Consider the following 17,979-nt stretch of genomic DNA (forward strand, 5'->3'; position numbering starts at 1 on the left):
TAGTAGCATTCATTGATTACATGGGAAACTCTTTATCTGTGACAATTCTCTCAAACTGTCTATAAAATTATATAATAAAGTCATATTAAAATGAAAGAAAAAATGTTATTTGGATTAGTCTCTGAAAACTAACATTCCATTCAAATAGTTACTTGGCAGCTGGAGGCAGCTGGAGGCAGCTGGAGACATTAAGCACTGTGCTTGTTTTTAGAAGACCCTGGCGTCCAACACCAATACCACTAAGAAAATAGTTAAGTCATTAACTTGATGTGAAGGTTATGTATCGAGACACAGTTTCTCAAAGTTAGCCCTGGCTGTCCTGGAACTTGTTTTGTAGACTAGGCTGGAACTTAGAGAGATCCACCTGCCTCTGCCTCTAGAGTGCTAGGACTAAAGGCAAGCACCACCACTGCCTGGTAGATTTAAGGAATTTATATTACATATCTCTAAAGTAAACGCCTAAGGTGTTTGTTGTTATGGTGGCTTTTTTGTTTTGTTTTGTTTGGGGGTTTTTGTTATAAATAAAATTGGTAGCTAATAGCTTTTAATATAGCTAGGTTTTGAAATTTTGATGATTTTCTCTTTTTAGTTGGCTATTCAGCAAATATTTTATGGAATAGATACATACAAAGTAATATAATAAGTACTTGGTGATAAAATAATCATACTTTAGTTTTGTTGTAGAGTTTTATAAAATAGATAAAAGTTGTTAGGATTTAATGAACATGGAATAGTAAGATAATTATGAAAATAATAAATATAGCAGATAATCTAGTACATAGTAGAATAATCTTATTGTTTCAAGTGAGGTAGATGCTGATGAATTCAGGAGAAGCTAAGTCAGAGGAAAAGTCTTTTGGAAATAAAAGGGATAGAATTATTTGAGGTGATAAAAATGCTGAAGTCAGTGAGATGTCGTAGCAGGTGAGGATCTCACACCCTAACTTGTGTGAACTCACCCAATCTGAGTTCAATTCCAAGTGCCCACAAGGTGGGAAAGGAGAAATGACAAGGTCCAGTTGTCTTCTGCCCCATTGTGCACACCATAGCATGTGTGCACCCCCTTTCCTTCAATAGAGCAGTTGTATTTTTTTGTTTTGTTTTATTTAAAGAATGAATTGGTGGAGTAGGAATTATAAGCAACATCATAGGACCTTGGTATACGTTTGGGTTGGACCAAATCAATTTGTGGAGTTCCTTGATTGCCAACCTAACGAACTAAACTTTTTAAAAAAAGATTTACCTTTATAGTGTTTTGCTATGTATGTGTGTATGCATGGATATGTTTATGCAAATGTCTATCTCTTCAGAAAGGCATCAGATCCTCTTACAGGGAGTTGTAAACTACCTGATATGTAGTCTTTAATGAACTATCTCTTTAACTTTTAAAAAGTAGACTTCCTAAAATATAAGTTCTAAAAGCAAATAGATATTAAAAGTATTTTTGGTATATTCAGTTTGTTTTATACCGTTCCTCAAAATATTTATTTCAATATAGTATCTTCTAATAAAATCTCAAGACAAGATAAAGAGCATAAATATCTCTTACCATGGACCAAGAATGGATAAGGCTTAATTTATGAAAATGAGAAAAGGGTAGGAGCCAAGAAATGTACAGTTAGAATTCACAGGAACTTAAAAATTGAGTTTTAAAAAGAAAGGTATAGTGAAAATCTAAGATGTCTCATGACTATAAAAGTGGGATGTTGTTGAAAAAAAGAGAAAACAGTAGAGGAGAGTGTGTTGTGAAAGTTAGATCGAGACAGGAAGTTGTAGGGGATGGTGTCAAAAGGTAAAAAACCAAAGACATGGAATAATTCCACTTAATATAGACAGTAACAGGAATTAGAAGACAGTATATATTTTTACCTTAAATCAACGAATAGGCGATACCCACGTAAAGTGAGCAAAAGTGAGAATTGAATCTTCTACACTGAAATCAGTCATAAAAGACATGGATTAAATGTATATGGATAATATAGTCAAGAAATGTCAAAATTGTTTGGCTTAAAATTTTTATCTTGGGAGAAAATAAAAATCACATAGCTGTAATCAAACATCAACATTTCTTTTACTTAGGGATCAGACTTGTTATAACATAATTCCACTTTACAACTCAATGAAGAAGAAAGTTTTGTCTGACTCTGAGGTATGTAACTTATTTCACTGTGATTACTACATTAATTAACACGACATATTATAGAATTCTAAATAAGATTTATATGTAATAGTTTTCAGATTAAAGTATTAGAACACTGCTTTTCCCAATACAAATTGTTAACTATTGCTATTATATTTAGAATTTTGAGGTTGAAAATAAATTTTAATGGGGGAAGACTTTACTAAACCAGTCAAGTGCATTATTCATTTTCTAAAGAGTAAAAGGAAAAACTACCAAGTGATAACGTCTAGGATGTTTCATAAATTGGATCTTTTATTGCCTCAAAGGAAGAAGAGAAAGATGCCGATGTCCCTGGAACTTCTACCAGAAAAAGAAAGGTAACAGAATTTTAGTTTTGATTTTTTTTTTTTAACAGAAGTATCTTTGTTGTATTAAAGTATACTAAAAGCTTATTTATTCTTAGTGATATTGAAGTAACTTAAGTGTTCAAATAATTTTTATGTATAAATATTTTTCTGAGACAGATTTGTATTTTATATGGACTGAACATTCCTAATCTGAAATTCTGACATTCAGAGTACTCAAAAACTCTTAAGTTTTAAACACTGATGCTCAAAAAGTTTCTCATTTTCATTTTGGATCTTGATTTAGTATTCCCTAAACAGTAAATGCTACAGAAATATTGCAGAACAAAAAAACTTCAAATGTCAACCACTTCTGCTAAGGGTTTCAGGTCAGGAATGCTCAGGCTGTGCCTCATTATGTGTGATTGTACTAAAAACACAAACTGGCTAGTGTGACACTTCTGTGAGGACAGTGCTTCCTCTGCAGGCACCAGGACCTGAGTTTAATCCCCATAAAAACCTGCTCAGTTGAAATCCCAGTACCTGGGGTCATGAAGCCTGGAGCTTCCTTGAGGCTTGCTAGCCTATGAACCCAGTGCACTGTGAGATACCCTGAACCAAGATGTTTTCACTGGTTAAGAGTATGTATAGTTTGGTTCCCAGATCCATGTTGGACAGTTAACAACCACTTCAGAGTGTGCTCTGATGCTTCTGACCTTTGCAGGCATGCATGTACCCACTCATATACATATAATAGAAAATAAAATCATTCTATGGGCATGTCACACACACCTTTAATTAGAGACGCAGATTTCTATGAGTCTTAAGCCAGATTGGCGTACAAGTAAGTTCTAGACCTGCCAGGGCCACATAGAGAGAAAGAAATGTAAAATAATACTTTAAATGAAAACAAAGTTGATGGTTCCTGAGGAAAGGTACCAGATGTGTCATATAGGCTTCACATATGGGCGTGAGTATACATGCCCCACCCCACAAATGGATAGATGGACGGACAGACGGACGAATATAAGTTGTGTTGTTATGTATTTTTTTTATTTCAGGATCATCAACCTAGAAGAAGGTTACGCAACAGAGCTCAGTCTTACGATATTCAAGCATGGAAGAAACAATGTCAAGAATTATTGAACCTCATATTTCAATGTGAAGATTCAGAACCCTTTCGACAGCCAGTGGATCTTCTTGAATATCCAGTAAGTATTTCTAAGATTGCTTTTATACAACTTTTTATTACTGTGCTTCATTTCCTCATTAGTTCATTCATGTTTTCATTACCTATTCAGTTACTAAGAACTCTTAAATTGGAAACTGGTAAACTGGAAAGAGGCCTAAACTATGCCCGTAAAGAACTGGCTTATGGTGCTAACTATTCTATTACCTGTTTTGTAATTTAGCGCAAGCTTCTTAGCTTTCTCGCATGACACAGTTTTTAATAACTATGCTAGTTTGCCTTCTGTTACTGTAATAAACACCGTGAACCAAAGCAACATGGGGAGGGGGAGGGAAAGGGTTTCTTCATGGTCCATCACAGTCCTAGGGAAGCTGAGGCAAAAATAGTGGAGGAATGCAACTTCCTGCTTGCTCAGCATGTACGCACACAGCCCAGGACCTGCGCGGCAGCACCAGGGAGGGCTGGCCAGTCCACATCAGTCATCAGTCAAGAAAGTGTCCCCTGGAGACCTAACTTTGCCAATTTGATGGAAGCAATTTCTTATTGACTTATCTCTTCCCAGATAACTCTTATCTTGTGTCAAATTGAGCAAAAACAAACAGACTTTACCAGCACAAACTCTGCTTCTCTATATTAATTCTGAGAGCTTACAGCTATTATCTTGAAAACATAAATGATACCTATTTTTCTCATGGAGTTATGGAGATGAAATGAAAATGAAAATACATGATAAATAGCTTTGTAATGAAACAATTGCTACTTTGAAATATTCATTAAAACTATTATATGTATATTATGGCTGGTTGATATCCATGGGAGACCTGCCCTTTTCTGAAGAGGAACAGAGGAAGGATAGGGGCGGGTGACTCTGGTCAGGTTGTGAAGAAAGATAGATAGATAGATAGATAGATAGATAGATAGATAGATAGATAGATAGATAGACAGACAAATAGATAAATAGATAAATAGATAAATCTTTTGTATGTAAACTACACTGTAAAATTGTATCACTGTAAAAATTATTATATATTTATGTAATTTATTGTATGAACTTTAGGGAATGCTTAGTTAGAAGTGTTGAGATTATATAATCAGATATTTATAATTGCATACAGCCATAGAAGTCTCCATCCAGGTTGAAATGATTTTGTAAAAAATACTTCTAGTTAGGCATTCAAGTTTCTATGGCACCACAGCCTAAATACAGCTCCATCTAGCTCCATCATTTGATTTCTGTATAGGCATTGTAATTTGTATTTGAATATGGACTTATTGATACCATAAAAGTAATTTTTTATGGTTTTTATGTTTTCTGGTTTTGAAAACCAGAAACAGAGTCATTAAATGTGCAAGACTGATGTTTAATTTTAACAGCAGAGTCAGTTGGGGCAATATGACAGTCACCTTGCCTGAATTCCAGAATTGAGTTTGTACTGTATACAGTACAGAGCAAGGTGTCCCGTATTTCATATAAATTCTCTGTAATTTTAAAACAGTGCTTTACTATTTAGTTTGCTAAACATTAATGATTTAATTCTAGAAATATAAATATTAGCCCTGTGCAAAAATAAATGAGGCCTTGCGCCATAGTTAGGAAAGAATTTAGAACTGAGAACCCATTCTTAACCAACTGAGGGAGATTTGCATTCTAATTAAAAATCTAGAATAATTCCACAATAAATGTCATTCATTCTTAGCTCTAGTGTGAGATAGGCATTTCATTTAAGCATATACTATTTATAAACATAGAATCTAAGTTTATACTATTGTGTTGCAGAAAGTGAAATTATAAAGCCTCATATAGCACATAAAAAGATTAGAAAAATTAAAGACTAAAATCAGTAAATTGGGAAATAAAGTAAAAATTAATATTTATTGAAGTTATTAAGTGTTTTTAACCTTAATGGAAACAGAGTGGAAATTATTAACAGAAGCATCTCCAAGGTAGATCAGACTGGTCTGCCTCCCAAGTTGGATTATTAGCACACAGTACTTCCAGATCAGGTGGTGCAATACCCTTGGACACAGTCAGTAGATCAACTAAGTCTATGGTAATTTAAAAAATGACCTCAACGACAATGAATACAAAATGAGTATCAACATTTGTGTTGTTCTTAACAGTAGTAAGATAATTTAAAACTAGTGTAAGCTGCGTTTGTCAGAACTCTTGAAATCAAGTGTATGCTCACTTCTCAGTATAGAAAAGGAAGAGTAAAAACAAAGGACAGGGGTAAAGAAACCGAAAGCTGGCGTCAGTGCACCGAAGAGCTGCAGTGCAGTCTGTGCTGCAACATCACTTGTCTCACTGGAGTCCTCGGTGACTTTTCTCATCTCTGGTTTGTTCCATCTTGTCTTACTTTGTATCCAGATCACTTCCAGAGCACAAGCTTTTTTACATCTATTTATATTTATTATTGTTTATTACAAACTACCTAATTTGTTAAAATCTGAGATGAAATTACTCAGGCGCTATGTAGATGTGGAATGTCTTGAGGAATTTTGGATATACTCTGGTCTTATTTTTAGTGTTTTGCCTTCATGTATGTATGTGTAGCACAGGTTTGCCTGATGCTTACGTAATTCAGAACATGGATCCTCTCCAAGAGCAGCAGGTGCTTATTACCTGCTGAGCCATCTCTCTAGCCCACTTTTGATTGTATTTCTTTATAGTGTTTCAAGTGAGTTGCACATTCATTAGATTTATAATTATAGGTAGGCTGAAGTTATTACTGCTGTTTTGTTTTTAGAAATGATGATTAATAGTACTGTAACTTGTCATAAAAATGCTTTCAATTACTGTGCTGTAAAATGATACTTTGGTAGTAGTAATAATACTATCTGTTTCTTTCTCTCCTAGGACTACAGAGACATCATTGACACTCCAATGGACTTTGCCACTGTTAGAGAAACTCTAGAGGCTGGGAATTATGAATCACCAATGGAGTTATGTAAAGATGTCAGGCTCATTTTTAGTAATTCTAAAGCATATACACCAAGCAAAAGATCAAGGGTATGTCATCAAATTATTTTATTTTGTTAAAAGAATGTCCAGTCTCTAAATGGTTTTACATAAATCTTTGAGCAAAATTAATGGGCTATTATGTTATTGGTATTGATGGTTACCTGTTTTCTATTGTTTAAAATGCTTTGGTTTATTTTCCATCAGAAGAATTTGAAAAAAATACAAGTTTTTAAATTTTAGAACATTTTAGAAATTTTAGAAATTCTAGAAAATATTTAAATTATAATATTTACTAAATAAGTATTTTCTTTTGAAGAATATTTAACCCATTTTGTGGATATTTTTCTCCCCTTAGATTTACAGCATGAGTTTACGCTTATCGGCTTTCTTTGAAGAACATATTAGTTCAGTTTTGTCAGATTATAAATCTGCTCTTCGTTTTCATAAAAGAAACACCATAACCAAAAAGAGGAAGAAACGAAACAGAAGCAGCTCCCTTTCCAGCAGTGCTGCATCAAGGTGCTTAGTTCCTTTTCAATGACTGAGCAGTCTATAACTTTGTCATCTAAATGGGAGAACTTGGTGGTTTTTAATGCTTCCTTTACTATTCCCTATATTGCAGAATGATATATTTGACATGCAAGTTCCTAAGATGTGGAGGATTTTTAATCTTTTAAACTAAAGCTTTACTAGTGTAAGTGCTTAAATTCAAACTGCTAAATCTATTTGGTAAAACAGCATTTTTAGGATAGTGATGGCATCATGCTTTCTGTCATATAACTGTAGCATTTACAATGATCCTTCACTAAATATTCACTTTCCAAAGGCTCACAACCATATGAAATCCACTACAAATCTCATATTTTAACATACTTCATAATAGTACAAATGTTGAATTCAGCAGTATTACAAAACTTTTAACATATATGTAGAGAATTGTTAAGAATGACTAACACTGTGATAATCTTAATTTCAGCCCTGAAAGGAAAAAAAGGATCTTAAAACCCCAGCTAAAGTCAGAAGTATCTACTTCTCCGTTCTCCATACCAACACGATCAGTACTGCCAAGGCATAATGCTGCTCAAATGAATGGTAAACCAGAATCCAGTTCTGTGGTTCGAACTAGGAGCAACCGTGTAGCTGTAGACCCAGTTGTCCCTGAGCAGCCATCTACATCATCAGCCACAAAAGCTCTTGTTTCAAAAACTAATACATCTGCCATGCCAGGAAAAGCAAGTAAGATTTAATCACAACTTATACATCAGGGCGTATTTTCATTTTTAAAATAGCTTTTGATTTTCCATTGGTTTTGATAATTACCTGAAGCTACTGGGTTTTTTTTTCTTTATTGTTTTTGCTCCTTTGAAAAATTTGAGTCATAAAGTGAGAACGAGAAAGTTGAGGCTTAGGAATATTTTTATAGATCACAAGAATAAGAAAGTGATGTAGATTATTCAAATTTAAACCTGACACAATTTGACCAGACTTGCCTTCATAATCCTGAACTGAAAAGAAAGCTAGTCGGGCTGGGCTTGTTAAGATTTTTTTTTTTTTTTTAATTTTATTTATTTATTTATTTATTTTGGTGAGGAAGCTTTTCGTTTCATTCAGGCTTTGTTCTCTGGGCTAACTGAAGCAGCTCAGGTTAGTAGCAATCCCAGACCTTTTGCCTAACAAGTCTCAGTTTCTCATCTTTCTACATTTGTGTTTTAGTACTAGAGAATTCTGTGAAACATTCCAAAGCTTTGAGTACGCTTTCAAGCCCTGATCAGCTCACATTCAGTCATGGTACGAAGAATAATTCTGCAAAAGAAAACATGGAAAAGGAAAAGCCTGTCAAACGTAAAATGAAGTCTTCTGTATTTTCAAAAGCATCTCCTCTTCCAAAGTCATCAGCAGTCATGGATCAAGGTATGTTGACTTCTTACTGACATCTGGTGCTGTGGCCACCACTGTTTAGTGGAGAGGCTGACACCAGAAATTCACAGGTCTAAGGCCAAGCCATTGTTGTGAATACCCTACCTCAAACAAGGTGAAAGTAAGAATATTACTTGTAATATTTTCAGATATAATAAATCATTCTTACAGTTAATTTTTTTTTTATAGGAGTTGGCCTTTTTCCTTTTGGGGGTATCAATTTAAAAGTTGCAGTATGTAAACCGATAAATTTAGTAACACATGGGTGCGCTGGCCAGAAGAAATTGCTGAGAACTGGAGGCCAATATCTGACTATTTGTAGGAACAAGTCAGTTAATACCCCTGTATGTTAGTGCTTTCGTGTACAGTTGGGATAAAGCTGGGTATTGAGGTGGCTCAGCTGATAAGAGCTGATTGCACATGGGCCTTTCAACCTTATTTGGATCCTGTGAGCTGACTGGAGAGAACTGACTCTGCAGAATTGTTCTCTGAGCAAGGCACTTATACATATCATGAGCATACTGTACAAGTTACTATTATCTGTCTGATGTAATTGGCATCTCTGAGGTTTACAGCTGAGTAAACTGACCCTTTCTAGTTCTTTCTGAACTCTGGCTGGCTGGTCAACTCAGCTATCTGGCTTAAACTCCTCTCCATACTGACTGATTCAATTTGGCTTTTCTCAGCTTCTCCTGAATTGCTCTGCTTGGCTTCACACTAACTCTAGCAATGTGTTCTAATTCTCTGGCTACTTATTCTCTGGCTTCAGCTGCCTCTGCTGACCTGTACTGAACTGCATAAACTATCAAATGAACTCAGCTCCACTACACTGTACTCAGTGCACTGACTCCCAGTGGACTTGCCAACTCCACTCCACTTAACTGAACTAAGTAGAACTGACTGAACTGACTCTCTGTCCCTACACTGTTCTAAAATAGCTTTTCTCCTTAGAGTTGGGTATATCTGACCAAGTCTTTCTCTGATTCATCACTTTGTCTTCCCCTCAATTAGATATCATTGTTTGGAATTAAACGTATGTACTAAAGGATTCCAACTAGAGGAATTAAGGGTGTGTGTGCTAAGGACATGTTTCCATTCCATTTGGATCACATTGGTGTTTATATAGGAACAGAATTGCCATGTTGCTGGATTAAAATTATTCCACAATTTGACAGTATGACCACTTAGCAAGCAGAACACCAACAAACAGCCTGTTCACCCTCCTAGGGTGCATAGTCTACCGAAGCCATAGGCTTTTGACTAGCTTTTCAGTAGCAAGCATGAAGTTGCTCCTTTAAAGCAGGCCTCAAGGTAGGGGACACATGTCTGACAGTTGGTGTTGAGCATATAGGCTTCAGCTCTGGATAAGACAGTTGTTTTCTTCTCCTGCAGGCTGCAATGCTCCTTCTGGGATTGTATAAGAATAGGCAGCAGGTAGAGGTTTGGGGATCCACTGACATTTCTATACCCAAAGTGAGGAATGGTTTAATCAATAGGGTCTTGTCATCTAGCTATGGTAGGCAATCAAAATCATTAGGAAATAGCTTGTGTTGTTTGGGGTGCCTTCTGGGCAGCCCTTACCAATAACTCAAAAAAGATGTACCCAGAGCCCAACACTGAGATTGTTTTAATAACCCACATCTTCTGGTAGTAGCCACCTACTAAGAGTTCTTCTATTCAAATTCTTCTTTTTTAAATAAGATCTTTTTTAAAATAAGTTGGCTTATGAAATAGTGTGGGTCCCCCCTTCCTCCATAGATCCTTAGTTTGGACTAACCTATCTCCAACCTCTCCTCAGTCCTTCTATCTCTACTTACACATTTAATTCCAAGTATTCTCCTATCTCTTCTTTTAATATGGCTTGTGTTCTGCTCCCACTAGTTTTCTTTCTTACCTTTTCTGAATAGTTTTAGTTTGAGCTACATTTTGTCAGATATTAGAATACTAAGTACTGTTTCCTATTTATACTTGCCTGGAACACCCTTCTCTGTCCCTTTGCACTAAAATGGAACCTATTTTGTAACCCAGTCTGATACTCTTTTTTTTCTTTTTAATGGGGAGTTGAGGCTATTGATATTCAGAGTTATTCACAATTTTGTTTGCATTCTTATCATTCCATTGTTTCTTTGTTTTTGTCTTCTGTGTTTTCTTGGACTTTTTTGATTAATTGTCCTAGCATTTACTTATCTTCTGTGGCTCCTTAGGTGTGTTAATCTTCCTCTTCATTTTTACATACTCTTTCCATTATCTGTAGTTCTGGCTTAGTGTTCTTATGTTTTTATCCTGGAAAGTTTTGAATTCTCTCTCCATTATTACATTTGCTACACATTATTATACAAGCTGACAGTTTTGGGCTTTCAGAACTTTAAAGATCATTCTGGGTCCTCTAGCTTTAAGTCAGTTGAATAATAATTACTTACAGGTTGTAGGTAAGAGTCGGTAAGGGCTGTCAAAGCCATGGCAGTTTTTATGGAGAGTAGCTGATGTAAATTACTGCAGCAGACCATAGTCCTAACTGTATTGGGTAGGGGATTAAGAGGAAGATTCTTTGTATGTCCAGAGATCAGAAGGAGATTTCTTTTAGGCTCCAAATTATCTTCTTATACATAGAAGTTAATTCACATTCATAGATGAAAGAAAAGCTAGAATTTGTACATTCTTTACTTTGTGAATCTTCCCACTGCTCAAATGACTGAAAGCACGAGATAACAATTAATGTGCCTATTTGTTGAGACAGCCAGATTAAAAAGTCATAAACAGTGTAATAATATTTTTCCATAACTTAACTCCTTAAAAGTGGTGATACCGAAACACCCTGTGTCTAGTGATTTAAACAATATAATCATTTCATCAAACAAAGCTGCTGACACATTGGGATGTGTAATAAGGGGGGTACTAATGGAAGTTCTACTTTTGCCATCAGTGACAGCTTTAGCTTAGGTCTTCTATTGGTACTTGTATGTCTCTTTCTGTCTCCATTAAGAATTTTTTTCCCAGGGACCAATAAGATAGGTGAGCAAGTAACTGTGCTTGTAATTCTGGCAACCTCATTTCTATCCTAAGAACCCATGTTAGAATAGGAAGAAGCTCCCTCAGCATCATCCAAACGGATACATACATACATACATACATACATACATACATACATACATACATACGAAAAAATAAAAAGAATGTCGAGGTAATCGCAGAAATTTATCAAATTTCTTTTTCATTTTAGTAGACATTATTATTATTATTATTATTATATCATTACATAGAGGTATGCTAGTCCCCTTACCAACTAATTGGAGGACTGAACCACAGCCAAAAGCCCAAATAAGTGTACTGTTTTCCTCTTTCAGGAGATTGTAAGAACAATGTTCTTATACCAGGAACCATCCAAGTAAATGGCCATGGAGGACAACCATCAAAACTTGTGAAGAGAGGGCCTGGGAGGAAGCCTAAGGTGGACGTTAACACCAGCAGTGGTGAAGTCATACACAAGAAAAGAGGTAGAAAGCCCAAGAAACTGCAGTGTGCAAAGCAGGAAAACTCTGAGCAAAATAACGTGCATCCCATCAGGGCAGATGTGATTCCTTCTTCAACATGCAACTTCCTTTCTGAAACTAATGTTGTTAAGGAGGATTTGTTACAGAAAAAGAGTCGTGGAGGCAGAAAACCTAAAAGGAAGATGAAAACTCAAAACCTTGATTCAGAACTCATAGTTCCTACAAATGTTAAAGTGTTAAGGAGAAGTAACCGGAAAAAAACAGATGATCCTATAGATGAGGAAGAGGAGTTTGAAGAACTCAAAGGCTCTGAACCTCACATGAGAACTAGAAACCAGGGTCGAAGGACAGCTTTCTATAATGAGGATGACTCAGAAGAAGAACAGAGACAGCTGTTGTTTGAAGACACTTCTTTGACATTTGGAACTTCTAGTAGAGGACGAGTCCGAAAGCTGACTGAAAAAGCAAAGGCTAATTTAATTGGTTGGTAACTTAAAATAGTGTATTTTAGAACTCTGTAAAGCAGGCACAGTTAGGGTATAAGCAGGGCGAAGGCTTCTGCTTCCCTGCTGCTACAGTGGGATAGGGAGTGTCACAGTTTGACTTGGGAAAAAGGAGAAAAACATTTAGAAGATAATTTACATCTTTGAATGAAAAAAATCTATATACATATATATTTCAAATGTTTGCTATTTATTGTCCTTAGGTAGGTTATTCGTTTCCATATTCATTTCATTCACTGTTTGAAATTGAGGACCTATTATAAATTCTGGTTTATTTATGAAAGAGACAGCTCTGCTACACTATCAAGAAACGTAGTATTCCTAGAGATAAGAATGCTTCCTGTTAAATTGAGTTATTTTTGACCAAGTGAGGTACATTTTTACTGAGAGCAGAAGTAATGCCCTAGGAAGAGAGATGTTAAAAGAGTAGCAGTACATTAAGAATGGCTTCCTCTAACAGTTCCCACCATTTGTTATCCTGAAAAGTGTTGTAGGTGTTCAACTACAGAATATCTAGAGGAAGCTTTTGTTTTACTCCATTTCTGCCAAACTTAGGAGAAAATGTATTGATGCAAAGGAAACATATCCACATTGGAAAACATTTGACTGTCTAATTTTTCAGACCTTGACTCTTATATCAGTCACTCTGTCTCTGTTTATTGTGCCAAAGACTGAGAATCAGTGCAGTGGAAGCCTGTTTTTGACTGTCAGGACAGCATACACTTTTCAATACTGGAAAAGCTATATATTCTAAAGAACAAGTTATTACGAAATTATGCTGAGTTGTATCTTTTTTTTTTTGGTACTAATAGAAAAATAATGCACTGGTGGGTCCTTTGACAGAGATATCTTAGAGAAAAATGTTTAAGTGGTTAAAGGATTCAAGGAAAATACAGGAAAAATGTATGGAATTTGATGTTTACTTGATCTGGATTAATGTCATTTTTAAACTTCAGACATATCCAATAGGCTAAAATGACTTAAAAAGAACCATGTCTGTGTGCGTGTGTATATTGATAAATGGATGTGATTGAATATATATATATATATACACAAACGCATTCTTAAGTACTATTACCCAGGTATAAATTCTTTTTTCAGGATTTTTTAGATAGTAGTAGAATAAAAATAATTTTAAAATGTCATACTTTATAGTTTAATTTTAAGGAAAAGATTGGTTATTTTCAATTATTAAAAGTTAAAAATAGGCCAAATCACTTTTTATGCAATCATGTTTTATACAGTGGTCTCATTGCACATTGTGTTTTTTCTGCACTTTTTACGGTATCCTTATCAAGCTGGTATATCAATATACACTCTAAAGAGAAACTCTCATTTAATGATTGTGCCTTGTATTCTATTATTTTTTGCATCATTAGTAAAATTAAGTTGTCTATTGTAAATGATAACTATATGACTTAGGAGAATGTATTACTATATGTACTGCTATGGAAAAAGGAAAGCAGTTATTTATTTGTTTATGGTACATTAGTTATTTTATATCTTGAAAACCAACATAAATGCCATTTCTATTGTTTAAAATTACTTTTTTCTTTAAGTTTTAAGAATGTAGTATTCTCTGAGGATTGATATGGTACAACCATGTAACCAAATCTTTCAGATGCTACATTTTTAAAAGGAAGGCTGGGGAAAATATCTATCAGCATGACCCTGATGTAGAGAATAAAGTCTTAATTGAACCTTGGCAAAATATGTAATTAGATTATACTCGTTTCCTTGTTTCCAATAAGGATAAATGGTAACTGTCATTGAACTGTCTTGAAGAAGAATGAAAAGTGATGCATTTGGGCTTTTTAGATCATTTGTAATGAAATTTCTACAGAAACCCTCCAGTGAAACTAAGTGAACCATTTTCCAGACCTTGACTGGATTGCTGTGATTTTACAGTTAAAAAATAATTTCAAATTTTTTAGGTTTTTTTGTACATTTATTTTTTTCTAACAAATATATTGAACTATATAATTAAAATTAAGTAGTTAACTTCATAATGCAGAAATGGATGATGTGTTATATAGAAAATTGAGTCAATTTCACCATTACTGAAAATGATAGTGTGTACATTGGAAATTTAAGTCATTAAAGTAATTAGTTGCTTTTGAAGGGAATCTATTTGAGAGATGTAATTTCCTGATGTTATCTGCATTGTATTAGAAAATTAGTCTAAAATCCATTTTTATGAATAACTCTAGTTATGTGTTCAATATAAGGAAGTGCGCACAGTCTTAGTGTGGAGGACCTCTAGAATGGTGCACAGAGAGTTCCAACCTCTGAGCGGTGATTTCCATCTTTCTTATAACAAGGAAATATAACATTTCTCTTTTAAAAACACTGTATTTATGACCGTATTTGGACATTTTTAGACACTGGTTTCTTAGTAAAGTAAAAAAATGACTTGGATTGCATTATTTGTAACTGAAAACTAAGATATATTAATACCAGTTAAAGATTTTATATTTTTATAATTTAGCTTCTGTACATTGCAGAAGATAAATTATGAACTTTAAATCATCACGTTTTGGTTTGTTTTACTGCTTAGAAAAGTCTCCTCTTTGAGACAGTAAGGTCCTATATGTACTGTTTATAGAACAGAAGGAATTGTTAGCGCTAGTCTTAGGTAAGCAATAAGAAAAATCTCAAGTTTACTGAAACTTTCAAAAAGGAAATTTATTTATGTACATGGAACATAGATAACCAGTTTTCAAGCTGAGTTCAGTGGTCCATGCCTCTAATCCCAGCATTTAGGAGGTGGAGATAGGAACATCAAGAGTTCAAAGTTACCTTTAGCTGCAAACCAAGTTCAAGACTAGGGCTACAACAGCAGCAATACCAAAAAACCTCAGTTTATATTTCCAATACCCAATATTTCCATATTGTTGTGCTTCCCTTACTTCACAAAGCCCACGTTTAATAGAAGCTTCAGTGTTGTCACAGGGGGAGTTTAAAGACTCAGTTCAGTTGTAATCTACCAGCTTTTGGAAGTAGAAATATAGCATCTTAAAGTTTCACCCCTCACAGTCTTCTCTAGAGCAGTCTTTGTCTTCTGCATACAAATATAAACTGATAATTAAGGGCCTTATTTCCATTTTTGTTTTGCATTGATTGACTACAACTAAAGCTTGGTGGGTTGCTAACAGAATTGTCATACTCTAATTAGATAGCTATGGAACATTTGTCAGGCAGTTAGGCCGCATGGGAGATACAAGATTGATTGACTAAACACAATTTCACTTGGAAATTAATTAAGACAGTGAATGGCAAAGTATTGTCATACCACATACATAGTCGTACAGAACTGTCTCTTAGCTGTAGTGTAATAGACTAACCAGAACCTTCAAAGGCGTATTGAAATAAAGTTCAACTCAACCCTGCGTATTAGCAGCATTTACACAATTAGTTTCAGTTGACAGTGTTTTATTTTGACATTCCATTTTATATCATCAGAGCTATCTGTAAGTTTCTCCCAAATGTAAGTTGAAAGTACATGGTTTTAAGCTTTCTATCTAAAGAAAACAAACTGATTTTTAATATTTTGTTCACCTGAAGTTTATTTTTGAGTAGGTTGAAAGGACCAAGATACTTGAGTTACTAAAGGGCTATTATCAATGTTCATCCTGTATGCAGGAGGGGTGTAATATTTTAAAAGTGAATAGGGCAGAGATTACTTTTATTTAGAATGCATTACCCCCATATTATACAGAAGATATTGCTAACAGTAGTAGCTTGATTAGGCAGCAAGTTGTCTTTATGTTAAAAATTGGGAAAAGTACACCTTTTGTTTCCATCCAAAAAAGAAAGAAATGATTTCTAGATGACTTCAACTAAAATTAATGCATTTACTAAGAAACTATTTTGTTTTTAATTACACTTATCAAAGTGATCCAAATGAAAAGACATTCTGAACTATGTACAGTACTCCAGGAAGAGGTCAAATTGAGTCAGAAGACTGTAAGTACCACTTTGGGCACTCTGGAGATGAAACCACACACAGTACAGTGAGTAGATTATCTGAGCTATAAATATATTTTTTAGTTTCAATAGCTCTGTTTTGAAATACTTTTTTAATGCAGATAAAAAATATCAGGAAATTAACCTTATATGGCACAAACCAAATACATAGTAGTATATGGATGAGTTTCTACATTTAAAGAACTAGGAAGATAGGTTCAGGATTGTATTATAGTACATGCACTTACAAGACAGCACACATGCTGATTACTTTCAAGGATTTATCACAACAAATTAAAAATTAAGATACAATGTTACATTTTTAGACCATACTGAAACAGCAAGAAGAGACAGGTCTTAAAAAGTTATTAAGAAAACTACTAAATCCCGCCATGGGATATTTAGACGTCTAAATATAGCTCACTTTTTAAAAATCAACTGACCTAAAGGGTTAATGTTGTAACTGACACATTTCAAATTAAAATTATGTTTATTTTGTACAGAAAGCAATGTTAAACACAAGCAGATCTGTTGTATGTAATAAGTGACAGAGTTTTTAAAATTATTTAGCTTTATTGATGTTCTTGTTTTATTTCTTCTAGACCTGGAGTATCATGTCATAAACGGCAGTCTTGCACCACGGTAGCAGGCCCTTTCTTTTTGTACATATTGATTGGACCTTTCTTTACTGTTACGTGGACACTTTCTATGTTAGTTTTGATGCATAATTCTTGGAATCCTTTTATACAAACTAGAATGTATGTGTAAGAATTCCTGTTCCTGCAATGTAGTAACTATAAACTTATTTTTAAATAAATAGAAAACTTGTTTTTCTAAGCCATTTTGTAGAGCCTCATGATTTCTTTGCTTTTCTGTTTATTTTTATTAGTTTTGGACAGCGTAAAGCACTTGATACATACTCAATAGGCAGCTTACCAAAGCAATTGTGATATAGAAGCCATTATGTAAATTTTGGTTTGTTAGAGGTTCCATTTTTCTGTCTATTTGTGAAATGTTAAAATCATTATCAATGATTTCAAGCACCTAATGTAATTCCAGAGTGACTAAAGGTTAAGAAATAAAGATGCCTTTGCCTTTCTATGTGTCTACTTAGAACAGATTTATTGGCTTATATCTAAGTTACTGCACTGCTGATAAGTATTATAGTTTTATGAGGGCTACATGTCCAAAAACATTTTGCATAAACATTTACTAAAAGCTAAAGCCTTGTTAAAGCATTTATACAGATCTGTACACCTCTTCAAGGTAAAAGTCTTGGAAAGATCAGGAATTAAGGCCCATACCTAAACATAGTAAAAGCAATATATAATATAGCAAACCAGTAGCCAACATCAAACTAAATGGGGAGACACTTGAACCAATTCCACTAAGATCAGGGACTAGCAAGGCTGCCTATTCTCTCGCTACCTATTCAATATAGTACTTGAAGTCCTAGCCAGAGCAATTATACAACAAAAGGAGGTC

At 34.5% G+C, this 17,979-nt stretch overlaps 1 protein-coding gene across 4 annotated transcripts in view; it reads left to right on the plus strand.

The window, feature by feature from the left end:
- The window catches only part of Phip (pleckstrin homology domain interacting protein), a 112,537-nt gene extending 94,944 nt beyond the window's left edge, over window positions 1-17,593 (plus strand). For 2 of the 4 annotated variants that reach the window (XM_052187736.1, XM_052187738.1), the window contains exons 33-41: window positions 2,080-2,149; window positions 2,449-2,499; window positions 3,528-3,677; window positions 6,513-6,665; window positions 6,973-7,136; window positions 7,594-7,853; window positions 8,331-8,528; window positions 11,879-12,508; window positions 17,097-17,593. In XM_052187736.1, coding sequence (XP_052043696.1) covers window positions 2,080-2,149; window positions 2,449-2,499; window positions 3,528-3,677; window positions 6,513-6,665; window positions 6,973-7,136; window positions 7,594-7,853; window positions 8,331-8,528; window positions 11,879-12,508; window positions 17,097-17,140 — 1,720 coding nt within the window. In that variant the 3' untranslated portion in view covers window positions 17,141-17,593. Of the gene's footprint in view, window positions 1-2,079; window positions 2,150-2,448; window positions 2,500-3,527; window positions 3,678-6,512; window positions 6,666-6,972; window positions 7,137-7,239; window positions 7,325-7,593; window positions 7,854-8,330; window positions 8,529-11,878 lie in introns of those variants that run through there. The other 2 variants (XM_052187739.1, XM_052187740.1) reach the window with 2 other exon arrangements.
- Window positions 17,594-17,979: the final 386 nt, after the last annotated feature.

Source organism: Apodemus sylvaticus, chromosome 7, assembly GCF_947179515.1.
Source record: "Apodemus sylvaticus chromosome 7, mApoSyl1.1, whole genome shotgun sequence".
In the NCBI taxonomy this organism is placed as follows: domain Eukaryota; kingdom Metazoa; phylum Chordata; class Mammalia; order Rodentia; family Muridae; genus Apodemus; species Apodemus sylvaticus.